The following is a 26,045-nucleotide window of genomic DNA, read 5'->3' as shown; positions in this document are numbered from 1 at the left end:
TCAACAATAAATATAAGAATTAGGAATGGACAAAGTGTACTATATTACATTATACTATAAAAGTTTATAATTAACTATAAAACAGTTCTGTTTTCAAAATAAATATATTAAATAATTGAATTGAACTATTAGTTAACTTATAATGCAAGGTAGTTCAATGAACTATATTTTAGTTCACTGTAATACAGTAAACTACAGTGCAGTTTGATGCAAAGCAAATTCAGTTACACTATTTTTCTGACTTATGATAGCAATCTAGTCTTATTCCTTGAAGTAGCTGTTATATCCAAAAATCTTGATCAACTCACTTATCAAACAGATAAATCTTGACCCTATTTTTTTCACATGCATCTTGCTTTTCAGTTGGCAAACATCACACACAACTTGTCATTATTATCTACGGGTTCTCTTAAAAGAATTTCTAAGCTCTTTAATTCAAGAAAACTTCATTTCATATAGACCCGGAGAACATGAATATAAAGTGAACATAGATTATGCTAGCTAGTAAACCAGAATTATGTCAAATGAGATTAAATCTAATTATGAAGAAAATTTCTGAATCCAATGTAATAAAATAGATTTAATAATGAATCATCATAATGTTCCTTTTTCTATGTAACACTGCAAAAAATAGAGGGCTAGACTGTAAAATAGTGTAGCATATCATAAATTGAAATTGTCTATGTTTAGCATCATTGAAATTGACTGTAAAAACAAAATTTCCATGGACAATTAAACTGGTAAAGCAAGTGGGAATATGTGCAGTACCAAAAAGAAGAACACCATCTTTTGCAATTTCAAAGAGCTCACTGGTTGAACGGTCAATAGGAAGACATTTCTTAAGGAACTCATCCTTTGCAAGATAGTGATTTATGTGTTATATATGATGCTTTCTCAGATTCACTAATTGTGTGAAGCAATGTGGTTGTAGCTGCCTTGAGGAAAGTTGGGGCAATCTTTGGATTACTTCCAGGTCTAGAATTTGAAAAAGTTTGGAATTTCAAGTAGAACTGTCATCATTTGCATCATTATTCCAGTTGGATCAGAATTTGACGCAACAGAAAACGTTAGTTCAAAGTAAATTTTCTTTCTTTTTTTTACTATTTCAGTGATATTGAATAGATTTAAGATTCGAAACCATGAAAACAGATGGATCCAGATAAAAAAAACAAAAGGGAATAAGGCGATGCAAAGTGCAGATACAGAATTCAAAAAGAAGCCACAAGATCCATAACCCTGAAAAGATGATTAGCAAATGAAAATGACAAAATAAAACTCACCTTAAGAAACAATTCAAAATCAAGTTCATCCTCAATGTTTTGATACAAATCCTTCACACAAGAAGCTTACTCTTCTTCACTCAGATTCTCTCCTACCACCTTCAACCTTGACATCTTCGAAGAAAAATCTGCAATCACAAGCCTCCCATTCTCCCTCCTCATGCTCATGAACTACACAAACACACATTATTGAGTGACTCCACACCATGTATTTGTAAACCAAGCAGATTGTCTCAGAATTTTTGATATGACTACTATAAAAATAGTGACTACTATAGAAAAAATATTTCTTCCATCAAAGTATTCAAAAACTTTAATGACCCTAGTCAGTGATTTACAATCGGAATAGGTAGTCAATGAAGTAATTAACAAAATCCAATTTACTCTTAGGGTCAAGCACAACAATAATCAATAATGAGATATTAATTCTATTAGCATTTCCCTAATATTTTTTATACTTACCCTTCATCTCATTGTCATCAATCTTATGCTCACATCTCTACTCTTAGAATATTGTCAAATCTTTTTACCAATTTCGAGCAAAAAATGCGTGGGGTAGAGTCATAAAACATATTTAAAAATGGTAGAACATGTTTGGTACAAACAAAGTCTCACATCAGATAAAACAAGAGATGGACATGAGTTTATATACACATAAGATACTTCCATTAGAGGCTTTTCGGAGTGATACCAAAAGCAACTCCATGAGGCCTTTTGGTGTGTATGTTGAACCTCCCAACAAATTGTATCGGAGCCAATGGTTCAGGTCTGGTGACTGGGCTCAAACGAGTAAAAAAAGACTTCCCCTTTAGGGGAGGTAGAAAAACATATATATAAATTTTAAAATTAATTATGTTTAAAGAATTTCTCCACAATACATAAAATATTTGGTATAAATATTTGGTGACTGGGCTCAAACGAGTAAAAAAAGACTTCCCCTTTAGGGAAGGTAGAAAAACATATATATAAATTTTAAAATTAATTATGTTTAAAGAATTTCTCCACAATACATAAAATATTTGGTATAAATAAAAAATTATATAAATTTATGGAAGTTATATCTATCTAAAGCTGAAAAATATATTCCTTCGCTTTTTTTTTTATTATTTTAAAAGTAAACCAACCTATTATGGTTCTGAAACTACATTATGTGAATATTTTGTACAAAATTAATTTGCTTGAAAAGAACTAAATAAGACATAGAGTAGATATTATTTAACATCTCACATTCCAAAGTAATATCTTCCAAAATTTATTCTATGCATCATTAATATAATTTTTTTTAAAATATTAACTGCTGGACTTAAATGTATATTTTTTAACCTATTTTATAGTTTGAAATAAATGTATAAATTCAATTTTGTTATTATTTTAATAATTATATATTTTACTTTATTTCATCAGTGCAGTGAAACTCACGAGAGATACTAACTACAACAGTGGTTTCTCCTATAATTCCATCCTTTCTTTCCCAATATCTTTTACAAATTCTTCATTCTTTCCTTGGAATTTCAGTTTTCATTTAAAGTTCTTTCTATTCGCCGTAGCTGACAAAGGAAAGGTTAGCCCAATATCTTTATAAATTTTTCGTGGATTCGTGAGATTTTTTCCTGCCAAAAAAATGTCGGTCTTCGTGGCTTTCATCTATAGTTAGTTAAAGTCTTTTAGGTATCCTACCAACTACCAACGTGATTAAATGTTTTTAGATAAATTTATTTGACAGAAGTTTCTATATATTACAACTATTTTAATTACGGTATCATTTTTTTTGGTTTAAATTACAACTAGATAAGACTAAAACCATTTATTTAATTGCTTTGGACAACTTTCTCCATTCCTATCATCTCAAAATATTTCACATATTAATAATTTTTATCATTTATAAAAAAAACTTTTGTTTAACCAATTCTATTTTCTGAAAATTATATTATTAAAATTTATGAACACAGCCACAAAAAGTAGACAAATATCAATACATGGTTTTCTTGTTTTTTAATAACATCCTGATTTAGTAAATATTGGGAGATAAATTGTGAAAAAATGCAGAGGGTTCGTTTGACAATGAGAATTTACTATTCTCGAAATTTGAGACGAGAATAAGTGAGGAGACAATGAAATTTGGAATTTGTCTAAGAAAAAAAAAGATACATTTTATCTACACTTAACTTAAATTATGATCAATGTTTTGGAAGAAAAACAATTCTAATTAACACCAATTACAAATTATCCAAATTTAAGTTAAGAGAAAATACCATAAGGTTGATGAAGAATCAATATAATATTAATTTATAGGTAACATTGACATATCTTAATAAAATAATAAATTTAACTATCATTAACAAAATATAATTATGGTTCACTTTTACATGGAAAAATTCCGTTAATATTAATAAAAAAACCGTCGAATCGGGAATATTTGAACTTGAATCAACACTATCTCCATTAAAAAAATGTGAAGAAAAATAGATAAATTTGAAAGATGAAAAAAATATGAAAAACCTCGTAAACTTACTTTTTAAATTATATTTAAAGTATTTAATTTTAAAAAATTAAATTATATCATAAATATTTATAATGTTAATTTCTTTCAAAATTTTATATCCAGATAAAATATTATATCAACTTTAAATTCTCTATAAAATTAAATTATCCTTCGAAAAGTTACATGTGTAAACATACAATAAATTATCAGATTTTGGATAACTACAATATTATGCATCTCTCTAATATCACAAGTGATTATAAAAATGTTTGGAAAGTTATTTTTATAAAACTTTAGAAAAGGGTAAAAAAGAAATCTGACTTTGTAAAAACTCTCCCATCTGGTTATTCAACTTTTTATTTTTAATTATATAATTATTCATTTTACCGATAAGAAATTTCTATAATGCCAAAAGAAGTTATATAGTTCCTCCACGAACACGAGGCCCAATATATCGATAGATATGGGCTTTTATTTCCTGCAACCTCACAATTTATTCTTGAACCTCCAAATTTTCAAAATAACTATTTTACCCATCCTAAAAGTGATTTCTAGATTATATATTTTAGAAAAAAATTTAGAACAAGTTTTTAAAATTTTCAAAATCAAATTTTCGAACTAAGGTTTTCAGAACAGAATTTCTAAAATAAATTTTTCAAAATGCATAAAATGCATTATGGAACAAATTTTTTAGAATAAAATTTTCAAAATAAACTTTTCTAAATGCATATATTAAACCATTTTCTAAAAATATATTTTGATGAAATATGTTTCATGGAAAGAATTTTTCACAAGATATAAAATGTATTTTTGAATGAGTTTTTTTTCATCTATCTTTCTTTTGAACAACGATAATGTTGAAAGTAACGATAATGTTGAAAGTGACAATAATGATGATAGTGATATCTTCTATATATTAGAACATAATGGACTTATTTATGTATACATTTTAGTTTTTTTAGAATGCATAGATAAATTCTTAAGTTGTAGAATTATTTTATATATATATATAATTTGATAGATTTAGTCTTTTTTTTGGATAATATTTTTTTATAAAGTAAGTCAATGAAATTATTTTGTATTTGAATTGTATTTGTTGTTATATATAGGTAACAATACTGCTATAAATGGAGAAAAAACTAAAAAAAAAATTAAAAATATTCATTTATTATGACAATTATAAAGTTTAATTACATTTTTTTATATCAAGTAATATAGGTAATTGTCATAATAAGTTGAACTTTTGATAAGTGTCTAAATTAAGTAAATTTTAAAATAATTTTAGCATTTATCTTGTTTTTATTTTTTTTTAAAATTTTGTTTAATTCACCTTGTTTTTCAAATTTAAGGATCATAATAGAGTTAAAGTGAAAAAACAAAGAAATTGGATTAGAATCATGCAATTCTGGGTAAATTGTGATTGTTGCAGTTGAGTGATAAAAATGAGGTAAATTTTGATTGATGCAGCTAAGTGGTAGAAATGGTGTTAAGCACCAAAAAGGCAGTTAAGGAAACCCTTCTAAAGAGAAAATCTCAAAACACCCACCTTTAGAAAGATCTAAAATGTAACTTATCGCTTAAGTCTTAAGAAACAATTTGGAAAGATATGGAATGAAACCTTTGTGGCTAAGTGTCAAAGCTAGTGTTGAACACCACCATTGACAATTTATAAATACAAACATCATGTTCTCATTTTAGGTATTGAGTGGAGAACTAAATATGTAGTAGTAGTGTAGACATACAATGTTGGAGGCTTGAGAGAAATGTTTTCATTATAAATATTATGTCTAGATGATGTTGGGATTGCATTGCAATATTCTATGAGTAGTTGAACTCTATCATGTTGAAGTTGGATGTAATCAATTATAACTCTTTATACTTTTACTTCTTGGATATTTATCTATATTTTCATTTAATCTACTTGTGAATTAGTTTATGCTTGTTGTTGGATGAATTGATCACTCGTTTAATTTCACTAACTTGGGATTGTGTAGGAAGTCGTTCCAAGTTGTAGTCCAACTAATTATCATTCTACTTTTAGATACGATCTAAGGCTCTAGGTGGTTATGAAGTCCTGATCTTAATGTAAATAATTCATTTAAGCAATTTGATATGGTGTTATCCTTTGATCCTATAGAAGAAGAGATTGAGGAAAAGTAATTGCAATTCAAAGAACATATGACAATATCAAAGAGCAAACACAATGCCCCATGAATATTAGAATTCAAAAGACATGAAAATTATAGCTTAAAGCACATTTATAGAATAGTTAAGGCAATTAAAAGTATTTGTAGTTTTCTTTAAATTTTTAAGTTATTTTTGGGCCTAATGTTTTGGGCTTTTTTTTAGGGTTTTTTAAGTAGCTTAAACATTTGTGCTTATATATAGGAATACCAAATACACATGTAGGCACCTTAGTTGGTCAATATATGAATTTTGAATTCAGTAAGAGAGGATTCTCTTTATTCTTGTCATAGAACTCTGATTTTTATCAAAGATGGACTTCTTTGTGGCGAATCTTCATTGACTCATCAATCTACTAAATTATGGCATCCTCTTACTTTGGTTCTTATCAAAGATGGAAATATTTGTGATGAATCTTTATTGACTCATCAATATGCTAGATTGTAGTGTCCTCATCTCTATCTTAATTTTGCATTCTTTCCTAATTTATTTTTGTTTGTACTAATTGAGGATTCAAATTTAGAAGAGATTGTTTTTTTTTATATAGGATCGTATCACAATCACTAAGAGATCATATTGAAATTTCATGATCTTAGGCTTTAAGTGCTAGGAATAGACCTAGAATTACATTTAAAGAGCACTTTCAAGACAATGAATGAAGTACATAGATCAGTAGCGGCACAATGGGAAGAGGATGAGATGATATCTAGTCATAGCATCCACTCAACTTAATCTATATAATATATACTGATGGATTTTTGGCATTTAATAATTTCTGACACACTTTTTGATTTGTTAGTTAAATTTATCAATGAATATTTTACCAACGAATTTTTTTTATCATCGATAGTCTATCGGTAAACTAGAATTAGTGACATATTTTTGTTATTATTGACAAATTTTGTCTACTACCGACAAATTTTGTCAATAATTAATGACTTTCTTGTAGCGTATAAATGACAAAGTCTTTGCACAATACTCTCATTTGAAGAAATAATTATACACCACATGTGATGAGTCGCTCCATGCGAGAATCCAAACCAGAGGCAGCGGAGGCAGGTGCTAGTGATTTAGCAGCAGTGGTGTAGGGGTGAAATTAATGGTGACGGTGATGTTTGAAGAGCTCTAGGTGAAGGGGAAGAACTAGCTCAGACGGCCTTCCACTGGAAGGAAGCTAGATGGAGAGGGAAAGATCATTTGGGTGACTTTTGGCAGAGTTTCGGGTGCTGGAAAATGCTTCAGCAAAGTAAAACTCATTAATCATCAAAAGTGATTTTTACAAGTGACCTAAGGTGAATTTATAGGATATTCACCTAGCTTTGTACGGTGCTGATGAAATCAAAATATTGTGGATCACAATCCACGTGGCAAAGCAAAGAAGAAATGCTGAAATCTAGAAGCAACACGAAATACATGTGCTAAATCAAATCTGCCATGTTGCCATGATTTATTTCATCTTCTCTTGATCTCTTCTATCCTTTCCCTTGTGCTGGTTTGGCCCATTCTGGATCATCTAATTGGGCTCCTGACTTCCACTCAAAACGGATGAATAGGACTTGTCCTTCTAAGTTTAACTCTTCCAAATCATGTTGGTGCTTTCTAGTCATGCTTCGAGTGATGGGTCCATGATTGGTCTTGGAATCCAAGTCATCAACATGTAAGAAGGTTATTGCAAACATATTAATAATTCTAATTAAAATGTTTTTACTTTAAAAAATATATGTGTTACAGTGGCAATGATCAAGTTGTTCTTCTTTGAAATTGTTTGTCAAAAGTTTATGATAAATTTCTAGACACAAATTTTTGTTAAAAGTTCATTATCCATGAAGGAAGTGAAAATGACTTTACAATCTTGAGGATTGAAAAAAAAAAATTACCAATTCATATAAAGAAACTATCTTGAAATAATAAAAGAAACAAAGAGAAGTTTTCAAAGAAGATGGTCTAAATTATGTAACAAAAATAAGAACAATAGATGTCATAACTAAATTGATGTGAGATATGTTCTTGAGTTTTGCAAAAGTTTAATTTCATTAAGCATTTTAAACTTTGTTGAGCATATCAAGATGAAGGTGGAGTTTACAAGTTTCTAGAGGTGCCTTAATAATTATGAAGATGGACATATTATATTAATAACCTCCAAACCATATGCGCCAAAGTTGTTTTTTAGTGTTTAATTGTTAGTCTTCGCATAATTTGAAGCTTCTCATAATGCTCTTTATAAATTGTTACATTATCTTTGTTAACATCACCGCAAAACGAAGATTTTGTAAGATATTCATATTCTCATTTTTATTCTCAATGCTTTGAAAAATACATATTTATTTATAATAAATTTTTCTAAAAAATTCATTAAATAGACATAACACAAGTCAAATTCACATAAAGAATTAACATCATCTTTAATATAAAACCTTAAGATTTTTAATATGCTACTAACTTTTTTACATCTACTTACTTAAAGTCCATACTTTATTATTTCCATCATCAATTCACTCAATTCCTATTATTATGAATAAAAGAAGAGCTAAATGATCTTCTTGTCATCTTGTCTCAAACTTCTCTTCACACTAAATTTCTTATTGGGACTTCCTTTTTACAAAATCTCAAACATTTCTTTTTCATATAAAACAAGTTCCATTATATACAATAACATACTTTTGTTGTCCACTTTAAAAATTCAACTCTTCGTTCTTGGCCTCATCTAATACCTCATTCTAATAATAAAGCACTTTCTAAAACATTTCTGACTTCTAAAAATGCACTTTGAATTTCATCAATAACTTTATTCGATGACTATCTTATTGTGAAGAAAAAGACGTCTTTAAAACCCATCTTTTAGTTTGTTTGCAAACTTAGGATGATAAACACACCATTTGTAACGAACAATTTAGAATTAATTTACGAAAATAACACATATATACAATAATTAGAAAGCATGTAATTGAAAAGATATCTAACCGAACTTTGTGAACGATCAACTTCAAGTTCTTACTCAGTTATGCTGCCAAAGATATGGTAAATAAGCTGGTGATGTACGTTACGATAACATCTTATCGTGTGCTCCATACTTAGAGGTTTTCTATCAAAAAACAAAATCATGATTACCATCTCATGCAACCAACAAAATTCCTCCATCTACATTATGAAGCCCTATTGTCCAAATAAATCATTATCTCTTTGGTAGAGGTAACACTCCTTAATTTAGGCTTTTATATAAATCAAATTGCAAATAATAAATATATTAATTATTGTTTGTCGATAGATAATATTAAAAGCAAAAGTTTTTTTTAATCAAACCGCAGGTCTCTTTTCTTAATACGATTCTCTTTTTTAGAACCAGTTGCATTGTTTATCATTGATTTGTGAAAAAGATATATATTAGCACATTATATGAACGTTTGACTCTTTTCTAAAATTCATCTCATTATAAAATAATCACAAAATCTCACATATAACTAGTAATTTATGTACAAAAATTATATTAAATTTACTTGACTTTATTATTGATTCTTATGAGACTGTAGTCGATTAAGAAAAAACGCCAAACAAAAGATTATAATAATTTAGTAGATAATAGTTTGCGTATAAAAAATTAAAAGATAATAATCCTGTATACCTAGAAACTTCAAATATCATTATAATTTTAATTATTCAGTTATTATAAAATTAATTGATTAATTTATATTTCTAATAATGATGTAAAATCGTATATATAAATGGTGCGAGGTAAATTCAAGAATAGAGATAAACGAAGGTCGTTCTCAAACTGAAGCCAACTCCCTTCTAAATGAAAGTAAAATTAAGATTAGAAAATATTGAAGTTGAATAAAAATCATAAAAATCTATTTAGATGACCAGATTTAGTTAACATGCTTAATCCCTTCTGATAGATGGGTTACTTGTTGAATAATTCTTACTAATTACAAACCCTATCATGCACATGCATATAGTTGTTAAGGCGGTTTTACCATAATGAAAATTAACCATTTTTGCTTATATATTTATCCGTTGAATACAAGAGAGATGGAGTTTCAGGGAGGTCTAGCATTTCATCATGACATGAATATAGTGACAAAAGCTAAGGAAACCTTTAGCCACAATAAGTTAATGCTAAGTTTCAAAATGAAATGTCTTCTACTCCAAAACCATCTTAAGCATTTTACGACAACTAAAGCTGTCTTGTGATAACAATGCTAACAAATATACCATTGCTAGAAGGAAACCATAGATTACACGTTTGAGGTACATGCGTGTCTCAAAAACCCATATTCCTCGTTGTGACAAGCGTTTGTGTGTTGGGCTGTATACTTCACAATCATCACCATATATGCTACTTTCATATGATCATCAAACAAAGAAAATTTCCAGAAATACAATCATTCAAGTATTAACTGTAATTAATGTCACGATCGTGTACCTAAATATTCAATGTCAATGGTGTACAATGTTATCTACTTCAGAATTAAAAGAATAATCATGCATAAAAGATTCAAGCTCACGCAACCATGTTAATAGTTTAAAACCGAAAATGATTACTAGGAGAAAATACACTGGAATATTTAAGCATTTCAATGCCAGCACTCATTATGTTTTCTTTTAATACGCAATGTGTGGGGTGTTGGATATTTTCATATGAATGATGAATTACTAGGTTTTTCGTAATTCTTAGGAATTTTCCAAAATATATAGAATTTTGTTAAAGACGTTGATCTGCTAAAGGAAGGATGACAGGAATTATAGAGAGGGAAAAAACTTTGAATTTGTGTTGTCTTGAAACATGCTCTAATTATAGAGAGATAATATGTTGACACTCAAAAAGAATGTAATCACTTGACAACGACAACTTCATATTAATATTTTAATTATATCTTTTTACATTTTAATATAAATTATTTTATCATTAGAATAGGTTATAAAGTGAATGTATGTTGTTTTATGTGGTGTGAAAGTATAATTTTTCAAAATTAAATAGCCAAGCACAAATCGAAATATATAATTGTTTAACTTGATTAGCTTAAACTATTTTAGAACCTTTTTCTCAATATAAAAAAAAATCAAATTCAAAGTCTTATATAAAGAGAAGTTATCTTGTTGTAACTATATAAGCTAACAAACATTACGTATGACCACCATGCTGTAACTATCTAATCTAATAAACCTCTACATGTATTATATGAAGCTGTTGCATTATTAATTTGAAACTTTTTTTTTTATAATTATTTCAATTTATTTACTTCATTCAATCTTATTTTATTAAATTATGTACTTCATATACATGTTTGTAGACATTAATTTCTTTGATTAATACCAATTTAGTGATCAATCAACAACTCAATTTATATATCAATAATTTTTTATTTATAAATTAATATCTAAACTGATTATAGTGATTAATTAATCTTTTTTCTCTAAACACATTATAAAGAATTCTTAAATTTACATTAAAATTAGAATAAGAAGGACTAAAAAAAAAGAAAGAAACACATGATATACATTACATGTGCATAATATATTAATGAGAAACTCGTAGATGAACATTTTTTATGAGTATGAGAAAAAAGTCAAAGATTACGGATAATCCTTTGGTATGAATACGGTAATATTTACGAAATATTTATATTTTTAGGGCATAAAGGCATGTGTATAGTATATTAATGTGAAAGTCGTACGTGAACATTTCGATACAAGTATGGAGAAAAAGTGAAAGGTTAGGGACTGATCCTTTCGTATGAATCTGGTATATATGCATAACATATCAACATCTTTTTTTTCCTTAATTTTATTTCTTTAATTTCTTTTGTCTATAAATACACAAGCTCCCTTAACTCGTACTTCCACACACCAAGCTACCAAAACCATTCTCATCAAAACAACAGTCTCAAAACCTTTGAAAGAACAATATATCTATTGTCTTCTATTTTTCTGATATAATAATAGACAATAATGGCCCTCCTCAAACACCTCCTCTTCTCCTTCACCATTTTCATCATTTCTTTTGTTTTTTGTTATGGCAGCTTGCAAGAGGACCCACTCACCAGTATATATGTTCATCATTCACCTTCCGTTGATGATGGTGGGACATTATTCAAGAACTTCAACAAGCAAAGCGCAAATGTTTTGAGCTTAAACAGGTTTGAGAAGCGTGGCTCCCTTAAAAAGGTTAATGTCAATGATTATGGAGCTAAGAGGAATGGTGATACTGATGACTCAGAGGTACTTCAACAAAACAAAGTTTTTCTTCTTCTTCTTCTTCCTTTTAGCTTGCACAGTGTCTATTATTCATAATTGGATGTGGGATATTTCAGGCTTTCAAAAAGGCTTGGGATGAGGTATGTGATTCTGGGGAAGCAATTCTTGTGGTGCCTAAGGACAATTATCTTCTCAAACCAATAAGATTCTCTGGCCCTTGCAAACCTAACATTGAAGTCCAGGTTACTTACACTGAAATTACGCTTTCTCCTCATTTATGCTTCGTTTATAATGCAAAAAAAGAATTGTATTGTAGACAAATTTGAAAAGAATTTTACAGATATAGGAAAAATTTATAAATGAATTCACTCTGACACATGAGTGAGAAGTGAAGTCGCGCATCCCTAAAACGATTTCAGGATTTGTTTTGTAATCGATTACAGAAAGCTAAACTCGTACAGAGAAGACATGACTTCATCTGAAATAGACAAAGCTTTCTAATAATTGATTATCAAAGAGTTTTAGTGTTATTACAAGGAGTTTTTTTGTTATGTGGGCTATGTTGTTAAATTGCATGTAATTAGTAATTATTACAATTTTTATTTAAATATAAAAGAAATGTTAATTTGTATATAATTAGTAATTATTACAATTTTCATTTAAATGTAATAATAGAAATGTTAATTTTTATATAATTAGTAATTATTACAGTTTTCATTTAAATTTCTATAAACAATTATTAATAGAAATTTTATATTTATATAATATTTGATTTTATTTCAAACATAACAATTTAACATAAGATAAAAAAGTATCATTACAACAATTAGAGAAGTCTTAAACATTTTTAACATGGAACATTATAAATGACTTAAAAATTTAAATATACATCTATTTTTTATTTTTCTTTGTTTGATTATGTAACTCCATGATTTGATACCCTCGTATTGTTTAGTAAGAGTTGGGAGACGAATATCTCTATTAAACAATACAAGATATCAAATCCTCAAGTTACATAGACGAAAAAAAAAAAATAAGAAATAGATATATATTTTAATTTTTATATTATTCGTAATGTTTCATATTAAGAATGTGTAAGACTCTCTAATTGTTGTAAAGTTACTTTTTACTATCTTATGTTAAATTGTTATGTTTGAAATAAAATCAAATATGATATAAAATATAAAATTTCTATCGATATAATAGTTTATATAAATCTAAATGGAAACTGTAATAATTATTAATTATATACAAATTAACATTTCTATTATTACATTTAAATCGAAATGGTAATAATTACTAATTATATACAAATTAATATTTCTATTATTATATTTAAATGAAAATTGTAATAATTATTAGTTATATACAAATTAACAAACATAACCCACAAAATAAATAAATAAAACTTTGTTTTAACACTAAAATCCTCTAGTAACATTACCAGATATTTTTTTGTCAATTATAGGTAAACTCGTGTCTTTTCTGCACCAGTTCAGTCTTTTATAATTGATTACAAGGCTTGGTAATCGATTACCAGGACTTCAAATTATTTTAGGATGTACAATTTCACCTTTGACTCATATCTTAGGATGAAGTCATGAAAGGAGCACAATTTCTTCATTTGAATATGGACACTCTACGACCGGCCTAAAAACTTAACTTTTAAAAATTTTGCCTATGTAAAATGTTTTTCAAATTTGTCCACGTGAAAAAACCCAAAAAATTTATTAGTTAGTCAGTATCTATATCAGTGACTTCTCTTAACAAAAATGAACTACTGATGTAAATTTTCAGATTTCTGGAACACTTGAAGCAGCAGATGATCCATCAGATTACGACGAAGACAGCAGACATTGGCTTGTGTTTGACAAAATTAAGAACCTGTATGTTTATGGTGGTGGAACCCTCGATGGAAATGGCAAAGTATGGTGGGAAAACTCATGCAAAAAGAACAAAAAGCAAGTAAGATATTACGATAAGTCCAATATTATTTTATTCAGTTATTATATAACAATACTATCTATGTGTTGTGTTAATATTATATTCAAAAGAATATTGATTTATATATTTTTCTGCTTTCTTTTGCAGCCTTGCAAGGATGCTCCAACAGTATGTGTAGCTTTGTCAAAGACTATCAAGGAAATTGGATTGAAATTAATATAAAGCATATAATATACTATGTTAGCTAAATTAACGATGATTTAATTATTTTTGTTTTTGTAGGCTCTGACTTTCGATAGTTGTGAGGACTTGACAGTTGAGAACTTGAACATAGAAAATGCTCAACAAATCCACGTTTCATTCCAAGACTCCGAGAATGTTAAGGTTTCTGGCCTTAACGTGAATGCACCAGAGGACAGCCCCAACACCGATGGGATTCATGTCACGAAAACAAAAAACATCCAAATCTCAGATTCTGTCATTGGAACTGGTATCCCAGATGATACAAATATTTCATTTGAGCAAACGTTTTCTTTTTTATTTTCATATAAAAAGCAATATCTGATCTTTTATAATTTTTCTCAAAAATATATAAGTAAGAAATAAAATAACATATTTATAATTACAAATAAAATAAACGACAAATGCTTATCATTCTCAAACCAAATGGTGGCAATTAAAATCTCAAATGTAAAACCAGAATAAATCATTTCACATTAAATGTTGACTGTAAAATTTTGTATATATCTTTTTTCATAGATATCATTATCATTATTATTTCAGGTGATGATTGTATATCTATTGTACATGGATCTAAAAATGTAGAAGCTACAAACATTACATGTGGACCGGGGCATGGTATCAGGTAATTAGCATCACATCAACAAGTATCTCTTAAAATACTATTACAAACTTTCCATATGTTATTCTGTATTAATTATTTTATTTGCAATGGTGGGCTGTTTCAGTATCGGAAGCTTAGGTGCAGGAAAATCCAAGGACGTTGTTTCAGGAATAAAAGTGAACGGAGCCAAGATTTTTGGAACCAAAAATGGAGTTAGAATCAAGACATGGCAGGTAAAAAATAATTTGAACTTGTATATATGTGCTAAAAAAGAAAGTCATCACAATCTTTTGGGTCAACCCTATATGCAGGGAGGTTCAGGAAGTGCTAGTGACATCAAGTTTCAGAACATTGAGATGAACAATGTGACCAACCCCATAATAATAAATCAGAATTACTGTGACAAGAAAAAAAGGCCATGCCAAAAAGCGGTAAACATAAACAACACTTTTGCTAATGTTGAAACAAATTGACATATATCATTATTATTCACGAATGATTATACATAGGGCTCGGAGAAATCCGCTGTAGAAATCAAGAATGTGGTGTACGAGAACATCAGTGGTACAAGTGCTTCTGAAGTAGCTGTGAAGTTTGACTGCAGTGAGAAATTTCCGTGCCAGAAGATAAAATTGCAGAACATAGACCTTGCATGTGAAGGAGGAGATGATGCTGAGGCTCTGTGTAACAATGTTGATAAGTTATCTTATATAGGACACGTTAAGCCTCGTTGCAGTAAAGAATGAAATTTTTACATACTTCTCGTATATATGAATAATACAACACGTACATAAATAAATAAATATAAGTCATTTAATTTTTGGATGACACAATTTGGAAGTTATTTTTAACTTCTGAATTCTGCAATCTGAAAATTCATTTTTAAGAATAAAAATTGGCTTTTGAATTAGATAATTAAAAAAATAGACATTATTTTATATAGGTAGAGGAAAACAATTACAGAGGTGCATAAAGAAGCTCTCTTAGGCCCATTGTAAAATCCAGATTGACAATATCAAACCCAAATTGCTTATGGCTTCATCTCTGATTAGTAAAAAATTGTCTTGCCCTACTATTCATGTCAGATTTTAGAGAAACAATTGTTCTCTCATTTTTTATTCTTTATTCTCTATGGATTCATTAAAGATTACTTTTATTTGTTAGTCAACCTTTATTTATCGTGAAAATTTTAAATAACATTAAATTTATTCATATGAACTTTTGAGAGAAGTTTGAAGAGGCTTAAACGAGAATAGTTATTTTATGAATTTGGAGAGATTTGCGAAAAAAGAAAGAATGAAATTACTTTAATTTAATCAGTAATTTGAGATTGAATTTTTTTAATAGACAGTTAAGTATTTGGAAAGAATATTGTATCACTCACTAATTCTAGACAACTCGAATATGGTTGTCTCTGTTGAATAATACATGTAATTTATAAAAAAAAATATTTTTAATTTGTTTCTTACTGTTAAAAGTTTGTATAGTAAAAACAATGTTTTTGCTACCCGAATATTTAAAAATAAAAGGGAAAGTACGTTTTATAATTAAAAAATATAAAAATTATTTTTTAAATCAAAGGAGTGAGCGACGAAAGCCTCGCCCAATCTAATAAATTATTTTCTCTAGGATAACGTACAGGTTTTTTATATTATTTTTTCATCATCCTGCGACCAAAATTCTGTATAAAAATCATGATTAGTTTCAAATCCAAATTTTAAACTGAAAAGGACATAGTGAATTTTTTCTAACAAAGATTTGATAAAAAGAACTAATCAATGCATTGAGTTGAGTGCCACAATTTTTGTTTGAGTTTAAAAAGAAAAATAGAAAACACGCGTTGTAAAGTTTAGAAACCACGCTACTTTTTTTTTCTTTCGGTTTAAGGATCAAAGTGCATGACTTGTTAAATGGAAGTTATACTTCATAAAGCTTCTAGAAATAATATTTTGGAAACTTTAACTTTTAATCATCTAACTTACTATCATAAAGCTTCATTGTTGTTGTCAATATTTGTGCAAAATAGGTTAAGAAGTTGAGAAAGTGTTAATTTTTTTTTACCAATAGAAAAGTTTAGTTCTCAGAATAAAATGCAAAACTCTCCCTTTTAACTAGTTGTTGAAGCAACGGTAAGATTCCAATAGGGGAATGAAAGAAAGCTTGGAAACTCTGTTTGGCTTTTTAATGGCATCGTGTAACGGCATGGAGAACTTTTGCTTTGTACTATTGAATAGCAACTTCTTGCCATCATGCTGGTGGCATCTTTAAACACACATTTCAGATTCTATGAAAAAAGTAAAATCTAAGGGGCCAAAGTTGCAATCACCTGAAAATTTCTGGGACACAAATTAAACCTTCTCATCATGACTGCTTCCACTAACCTTCTCATAAACAACAGTGTCATGTTTGAAAAATAAATCTCTTGTAATGCTGAAAAACTGTAGTTTCCCTTTCTTAAAACAATCCCATCAACCGTTTTTCAACTAAGATAAGCTACAGACAAATAAAAAATGGCTTTAATGCACAAAGACAAATTTTCAGATTTAATTTGGTTGATTAAAAACTGAAATACATGCATCCTTTATTTTCCCCTTCTGTTCTCTGTGAATCTTCAAGTAGCATTACTAGGATAATACATCTCTGCAAATGTTGGAAGATGTTTTGTTTGAAGAAACTGAAATATTCTCTTTTACTGGGACGATGGTGTTTAAAGAAGAAGAAATGAATGAGCAACAATATAAAACCAAAACAGAAAGTCCAATAGCACAACTAGGTGAATCTAACATGAATATAGGTTCTGCAACTGACACAATGCTACTCTATACATCAGTTAAAGCTATGTAACTTTTCCCCAACATTTGTATCACTTGGCTAGCCAAAGCAAAGCATTTATCAACTTCTATACTGACTTACAATGTTTGTGTTAGAATAGAATGCATCTGATAAGAGCCTGTCTGATTCATTTACTTGCATCCCCTGCTGGTGCTGGTTTTGGTTCTTCTGGTGGAGGAGATGGAGGTGGAAGTCCTCCATCAATGCAACTTCTACACTTCTTTTCAACCCATCCTTCAATGTCGTTCTCCCCATTGCCCCCAAAGTGCCTTCCACCACACAGTCTAGCAATCATTCCTGCAATGACACCCACTATTGTGATCACTGCTATGACCACCACAAGTGTCTCAATTGACCTATGTGAATAACGGTTTGGTTCCACCACTTTGGGTGGTGTCTCAACAAAGGGCTGCATTTCACTCCCCATCTTGAACAAAATGATAATGCTCAATCCAACACAGCCCTGAATATAAAGATGAAATCTTGATTGGCCCAGTTGAAAATGGTGACCCTATAATGACATATATTTATTGCAAGTTAAGCAATAAGAGAAAAATGGGGAAATGAGACAGCACAAAGTTGGATTCTGGTTTCTGAATGTCAAGCATAGAGTACACAGTAATGGTGTCAAAGTGAGTGGGGTATCATTAACTACTACTGATAAGTGAGAAAATGTGTTGTAGCTATAAAATAGGATTCCAGTGGTTATGAATACATGTCATTTTTTGTCTTTGGTCTTTTTATGTTATTATGTTGCATTTCTTTTTTGTTGGTCTGCTTTATTTGACTGGTTTCCTTGTAAAATAAAAGAAGGTGTGACTTTTGAGGTGCAAAACATAGATGAAGGCCAAAAGCTTCTGACTCCACATTAACTCGTTAATAATATATGGTTTGAAATGGGACTTATAGCTTGTCAGAGGAGGGTGGGGGTCTTGGATTCAATGGATTGCATTGCAATTTGCAACCTCAACCTCAAATTATTTGATTTCTCTTCCCTAGTTTGTCCTTTGTGATGTCACATGTTAATGTTCAATCTTTTAGTCTGTGACCCCCCAAAGAACCTAGTGATTTTGTTTGTTTTTCCTCTTGAAATTTTCCCTAGGCTTTTCCTCGCTACTAACCTTGTCTTTTATATGTCTTTAGCAATTTGAGAGTTATGAGCTCTGCATTCCCCTCTGTGACTCAAATTGGGTGGTTTGTCAAGTTGTAGAAACTTTAATGAGTACGATCACCTGAGCATTGAAGAGAAGGGACATCCTTCAATGTGACTCATCAGACACATCTGCCACCTCTACATGCATGGACCATCGTTATTTGCTTGACTCAGATATATTTGTTCTATTATCAAGATAAGAAAAACCACCATTTTTTTCTTCAAAAAACAAAATAGAGTCTATTTTGCTTTCTGTAATTTCCATATTCATTTTCATTCTTTTTGGGTAAATTTGGTTATGTTTCTCTAAGGGGTATATGGTAGATGACACTTGTGGGTGTTAGTTTACCTGTCACTGTTTCAGGCATTAGTATTTGCATGTTGATTCAGTAGTGCAAATTAAAAATTATGACCCATATGAGGACGATTCCTCTAAAATCATCCATCTTTGAAATCTGGGATATTTTTTAAATCTTTGAAATTATATGGAGATGATTCAAAACCAACCATAAATTCATTTAAAAAAGTTGGACTTACATTAATTTAAACAACATATATTTCTAATGATGGTTAAAAACATATGGATTCAAAATTTATAACACAAATGTATAAAAAATAAGAAAAAAGAATTTATACAATTTGTACAATAGTATTGGTGGAGTGAAGTTTAGGTTAATTGTTTAAGTAGAAGATTTTATGATACAAAAATTAGAGATTTCTTTTTGTTTGAAGGCTTTTTATGAAATTATACAACTTCAACGTGACATGGTAAATTATTCAATTTGTCAAGGGTGTGTTACATTCAATTCTATGTTGATTCCACTTTGAATGACTATGTGGAGGGAAATTGATTGAAAGATTTGATTTGTATTGTTGGAGCAAAATCTTTTCATTATGAAACTATGTTTAGGAACGTGGAAAGTCTCTTGTATATTCAATCAACTAAGTTCATAATTTATAGAATTGTCAGTAATGTTAAGAGTGATAAATTTGAAGACAAATTGATCGATAAAAGTTTCATATTTTTTTTTTTGTTAAAGGAAATATATTATCTAATTTTATTCATGAGAAACAAAAATATTGTCTTATGAGTATAGAGTATAAAAAGACACATACATATTTTAATGATTGTATATTATATAAGAAATAATTTTGAATGGTTGAAAAATGTTTACATTACAAATTGAAAAACAAAAATGAAAATCATAATAATGACATGATAACCCTCCTATGAATGTTATGTGATATTTTCTAATCATTCCAAGGCTTAAACATCCGTTTATAAATCCAAATGTTGCTAATGATAGATGACATGTAAATGAAAGGAAATGTGACATACTCTGAGTTCATTCATCTAAAGTAGATTATTTGTTTTATCATAAAACAAATTGTTCTTGAATAATGTTTTATACAATATGGTATTGTTCTACTATGTCCAATAGTCTTACATTGCTTAGGAGTCGATACCAAAGGTAGTTTAAATATTTCACTAGTACAAAAATAGCGTACAACTTCGAATATTTTGGGTTTTTTACGATGAATTCGCGAACGATGTCATATCAGGAGACGTTAAATTTACGTCGAGTTTAAAAAATTCGACGTTAAATTAATGTCGAATTTTGTTATTATATGTCGAATTTTGTTATTATATGACGTTAACTTAACGTCTAATTTTGTCACGTTAATCAAATTTTTTTTGTTTTTTTTAATTAATTGTGATCCTTTTTTACATAGTGTAGTATCAACAACAAACAATAATAACCAACAAACAAACAAGTTGAATCAAACAACAACAATAAACAAGTTCAACTAAACAACAACAACAAACAAGTTCAACAAAAAACAACAAACAAGTTCAACAAATAAGTTCTTCAAAACGAAAACGAAAACGAAAACTAACCTTCAAAAGGTTGGTTTGTCGAAATAAAGTTTCGTCACAGTGAGAGAGAAAGCAGAATGCGCCTATGAAGGATAAGAGCACGAAAATAATCGGTTAAAACAAACAAAAATCATACATAAAGTAATTAATTAACATGCATTTGTATCAAATGAAAGAAAGATTACGTGTGGTGCCCAGAGAAAAGTTTGAGAAGAGAAGAGAGTATCGCGCGCTAAGATAAAGTGAATGAATTTTCAATCTCCGGCTCAAATTTTTATTGAATTCGCTAACCTTTTGACGTCGAATTTAAAACTCATTCGACGTTTTATATCCTTTTACGTCGAATTATAATTTTAAACGACGTTTAATAATTGCATTTATTTACAAAAGTGTCACCACTCATTTTTAACGTTAGTTATCCAGTGGTTCGACGCTGAACGTGTGACGTTATAAGTTGTTTTTGTACTAGTGTTTATTCATCCTTTCATCCTCTGAGATGTCTTTTAAGGACAAAATCGTGACATAATTTTAATCTCCAAACCAGACAATATCTTGGAAAGACAATAATTTACTTTAATGATATCACTCGGTAGACTTGGGATCAAAACATATACAATTCATCTACATTGTGTTTGGATGAGAAAATTTAGCAATTAAAAGAAATTGAAATACATGGTATTTAAATTATTTAAAATTTTTAATTATCTTCATTTCTTAAATATTTTATTTGGATTGAGTAATTAAAATATCTTATATTCCTTTGTTTTTTATTTGGATAAAGCAATTTGATTTTTATTTTAAAGAAAACTTCTATTTTAAAAATACTTAAATAACTTAATTCTACCTTTTAATCTTGAACAACTATTCTTAACATTTAGTCTGACAAACTCATCCCGACCTTGGTCCGAGTTGACCCGACTTAATCTTCAGTTCAAACTCATTTGTCTCGACTTTCGATTTGACAAACACATCTTACTTTTGACCCAAGTCAACTTGTCTTGAACTTCAGCTTGTCTTGAACTTTAACTTGAACCAACTTAACTTAGGCTTTGCCTAGATCGACAAGGTCGGGCACGACTTTCAACCACAATTTTGTTTCTAATTATATTCTTTAATTAATTATCCTTTTAAATTAAAATATTTATTTTACCTATTTCACTCTTTAAATGGACATTTTTCTAAATTTCATATTTTTTTTAATTTATTGTTTTTTAAAAATTTAACCATTTTTTAAACTGAAATAACTATATATAATAAAAATTATCTACAAAATAAATAAAATTTATCTATAATAAATTATAACAATTATTTATATATTTTTTATAATTATCACAATAATAATAATTTTATTATTTTTTATTTTCATAAAAAAAAGGGTAAAAACATGTGCATAACACACACACATATATATATATATATATATATATATATATATATATATATATATATATATATATATATATATATATATATATATTTCTCTACTACTCATGAAATAAGGAACGTAGTATGTCCACTGTTTTAAAAGGATTCGAGTCATTTTGTTGACAACTATGCTAAATTGAATATTCAGTAATAACGGAAATTATCATTTTAATCTTTTAAGAGTTACCTGATGTACCTGTTAAATTATATTAATAATTTACATTGGTTCATGTAATTTAAAGTATAATTTTAATGTAAGGATTCTAATGTGATGATTATTAGAATATTAAAGTATTAAAGTTATTGGGATTATTTTAGAGTTATTAAAATTAATCCCTCTCTTCTCACTCTAAAAGGGCATTTTGGTATTTTATTAAAGTTAATTAAAATATCATAAAAGAGGAAAAAGTTTTAATTCTGTTGTGTCACATTAAGTTTTCTGAAGAGATATATAGAGAACGTAACGTTCTCAGGAAAGAAGAGAAATTGACAGAGAAAACCATCCTACGACTTCTATATCATCAAGAAGGCATTAAGGAGGAGTAAGAGGAGAGAGAACATTTGACAGGAAGAGACAGGAAGAAGTGCACAATGGACCCAGGTTAGTTCTTCTTTACTGTGTATGAGAAAATAGTGAGTATCATGAAAATTCAAGATCCTGTGTGTGGTTTTCATTTAATTGAAAATTAAAGAAAAGCTTACAAGTGGTATCAGAGCACGGTTCTGAATTTTATGATTCTCCATGAATGATAATTTTCTCAATTTTTGAAACCCCTAATTTTGTGAAACCCTAATTTTTGAATTGTAAAATTTGGGGATTTTAAATTTGAATATGTTTAATTAATTTTATTGGCATGAAAGCCAAGCCGTAAGGTTTTATGATATATAATTTTTTTTTATTCATGAAAGAAACTTCAATTCAATTTTAATGTGAATTTTACCCAGTGGAAAGTTTAAAAGCAATTTTTTATTCATTGCAATTTTTATTCATGGATCCAGTAAAGCAACTTTATTGTTGCAGTGGAATTCAAATTTGGAAGCAACTTTATTGTTGCGGCAGTAAATATTTTACTTGCGACAGTGTTCTCATAGTTTATATTTTACTGTTGCGCTTATGTTAAATACTAAACATTGTTATGCATTAAATGGAAATTATTTTGTGAATTGAAAGTGAATGTTAGGTAAGGTAATTGGAATGCAGATGTGAATTAAAAGTTTGAAGGTTATGCTTTTAATTGGAAAAGTGCATGACGTCCATGACATAATGTGCATGACATATATAATGTTTTGTTTTATGAATTATTCATAATATAAAGGATGATGTTAAATTATGAATATAATTATTTGAAAGTCATTGATATAAGGATGTTATGGATTACCCAAAGGTGAACCATGGTTTATAATTGATGACATTAAAGTGAAACATTTCATGTACTTAGTATATGTTTGTATATCCAAAGATAGCATACATATAGTCTTAAGTATGATTGATTGTTTATTAAAGTATATATATGAAATTTGTCAGTTTAAGAATCACCCAAAGGTGAAATTAAATGAATGACTTTATTGACTACCTATCAGTTTAAGTGTCACCCAAAGGTGAACTTGAATGTATGACTAGTGTAGTAATTTGTTTGAATCCATTAATTTTATCAAAGCATTAATGTATGAGCTTCTGTATTATTTCCAGCTTACATGAATTTAGCAGGTTTGAGCAACAATGTCGTCAAGTTTAATGGGCTCAATTATGCCGATTGGTCAGAACAAATCCAGTTCCAACTGGGTGTTCTAGACTTGGATATGGCTATTGTGATGGATGAAATGCCCGCAGCCATTACAGAGACCAGTACAAGTGATGAAAAGTCTCTTTATGAGACTTGGCATAGGTCTAACAGGTTGTCATTAAACTTGATGCGCATGACTATAGCAGAGAACGTAAAGCCTTCCATGCCCAAAACGGAAAACGCAAAGGAATTCATGAAAATGATCAAGGAGTATTCACAATCAGACATAACTGACAAGTCTATTGTGGGAACTCTTATGAGTGAGCTGACTACCAAAAAGTTTGACTGGTCACAGCCCATACATGAACATGTAACTGGAATGGCTAATATAGCAGCAAGATTGAAGTCAATGGGAATGGAGGTGAATGAGTCTTTTCTAGTACAGTTCATCATGAACTCTCTTCCTCCTGAATTTGGCCAGTTCCAAGTGAATTATAACACTATTAAGGATAAGTGGAACTTCCAAGAAATCAAAGCCATGTTGGTTCAAGAGGAAGGGAGATTAAAGAAAATGAGAGATCATTCTATCCATCTCACAACTCATGAAGGTGCTAGCTTCAGTAAAGGTAAATCAGGAAAGAAGAACAAGAAGGACAAAGCCCCAATGAAAGTGAATAAGGGCGGTATCCAGAAGGACCAGAAATGTTTCTTTTGCAAGAAAGTAGGTCACTTCAAGAAAGATTGTCCGAAAAGAAAATCTTGGTTCGAAAAGAAAGGTACTTTTTATGTTTCTGTAAGTTTTGAAGCAAATATAGTTGAAGTGCCTAATAATACCTGGTGGTTGGATACTGGAGCTACTACTCATGTTTCTAATATTATGCAGGGATTCCTTTCAATCCAGCCCATAAAAGGAACTGAAAAGTATTTATATATGGGGAACAGAATGAAGGCACAAATAGAAGGAATTGGGACTTATAGATTGATTCTAGACACTGGCTATTGTCTGAATCTTGAAAAGTGTCTCTATGTTCCTGGTTGTGCTAGGAATTTGATTTCTGTTGCAAAGTTGGATTGTTTAGGTTTTAACTTTAGGATTGAAAATGGTATTTTTCATTTGTATAAACTTTCGTACTATTATGGTTCTGGTACATTATTGGATGGTTTATACCGTTTAAATCTTGATGTTAATTTTTCTGAATCCCTGTTTAATGTTGAACATGTTGTTGATAGAAATTCTAGTGCAGGAAAGGAATGTTCTGCTTTCTTATGGCATAAAAGATTGGGTCACATATCCAAAGAAAGGATGTTGAGGTTAGTAAAAAATGAAATTTTACCTCAATTGGATTTTGATGACTGGGATGTATGTATTGATTGTATTAAGGGTAAACAAACAAAACACATATCAAAGAATCCCGCCACAAGAAGCAGTCAACTTCTTGAGTTAATACACACTGATATTTGTGGTCCTTTTGACATTAAATCTTGGAGTGGTGAAAAATATTTTATCTCCTTTATTGATGATTTCTCACGTTATTGTTATATATATCTATTGCATGAAAAATCTCAATCAGTGAATGCCCTTGAGGTGTTCATAAATGAGGTGGAAAGACAATTAGATAGAAAAGTAAAAGTGGTGAGATCTGATAGAGGTGGTGAATATTATGGTAAAACTGATGAGAGTGGACAATGTCCAGGTCCATTTGCAAAGTTTCTTGAAAGTCGGGGTATATGTGCACAGTATACAATGCCCGGTACACCACAACAAAATGGTGTAGCAGAAAGGCGGAATCGTACTCTTATGGATATGGTTAGGAGTATGTTAAGTCATAGTAATATCCCTTTATCTTTGTGGATGTATTCATTAAAGACTACTGTATATCTGGTTAACAGGGTTCCTAGCAAAGCAGTTTCTAAAACTCCTTATGAACTATGGACCGGAAGGAAACCCAGTTTAAGACATCTTCATGTTTGGGGTTGTCCAGCAGAAGTAAGGTTATACAATCCACATGAAAAGAAACTTGATGCAAGAACCATTAGTGGTTACTTTATCGGTTATCCTGAAAAGTCAAAGGGATATAGATTTTATTGCCCTAACCATAGTACAAG

At 29.3% G+C, this 26,045-nt stretch overlaps 1 protein-coding gene across 1 annotated transcript; it reads left to right on the top strand.

Moving 5' to 3' along the window:
• The first annotated feature begins 11,805 nt into the window (after window positions 1-11,805).
• On the top strand, window positions 11,806-16,044 carry LOC108328679 (polygalacturonase). Its single transcript, XM_017562571.2, has 9 exons — window positions 11,806-12,162; window positions 12,255-12,380; window positions 13,936-14,103; window positions 14,230-14,250; window positions 14,365-14,572; window positions 14,866-14,947; window positions 15,051-15,159; window positions 15,238-15,357; window positions 15,436-16,044. The coding sequence occupies exons 1-9, from the start codon at window positions 11,893-11,895 to the stop codon at window positions 15,670-15,672; spliced, it is 1,341 nt and encodes a 446-aa protein (XP_017418060.1). The 5' UTR covers window positions 11,806-11,892; the 3' UTR covers window positions 15,673-16,044.
• Window positions 16,045-26,045: the final 10,001 nt, after the last annotated feature.

The sequence above is a fragment of the Vigna angularis genome, chromosome 2, assembly GCF_016808095.1.
Source record: "Vigna angularis cultivar LongXiaoDou No.4 chromosome 2, ASM1680809v1, whole genome shotgun sequence".
Classification (NCBI taxonomy): Eukaryota; Viridiplantae; Streptophyta; class Magnoliopsida; order Fabales; family Fabaceae; genus Vigna; species Vigna angularis.
This window is presented reverse-complemented; position numbering and strand designations above follow the sequence as displayed.

Bases quoted from the DNA above. Each gene is read 5' to 3' on its own strand.
- LOC108328679 (XM_017562571.2), top strand. From the start codon at position 11,893: ATGGCCCTCCTCAAACACCTCCTCTTCTCCTTCACCATTTTCATCATT. The intron at 12,163-12,254 runs GTACTTCAACAA...GGGATATTTCAG, and splicing joins GTGATACTGATGACTCAGAG to GCTTTCAAAAAGGCTTGGGA. The intron at 14,573-14,865 runs GTATCCCAGATG...TTATTATTTCAG, and splicing joins AGATTCTGTCATTGGAACTG to GTGATGATTGTATATCTATT.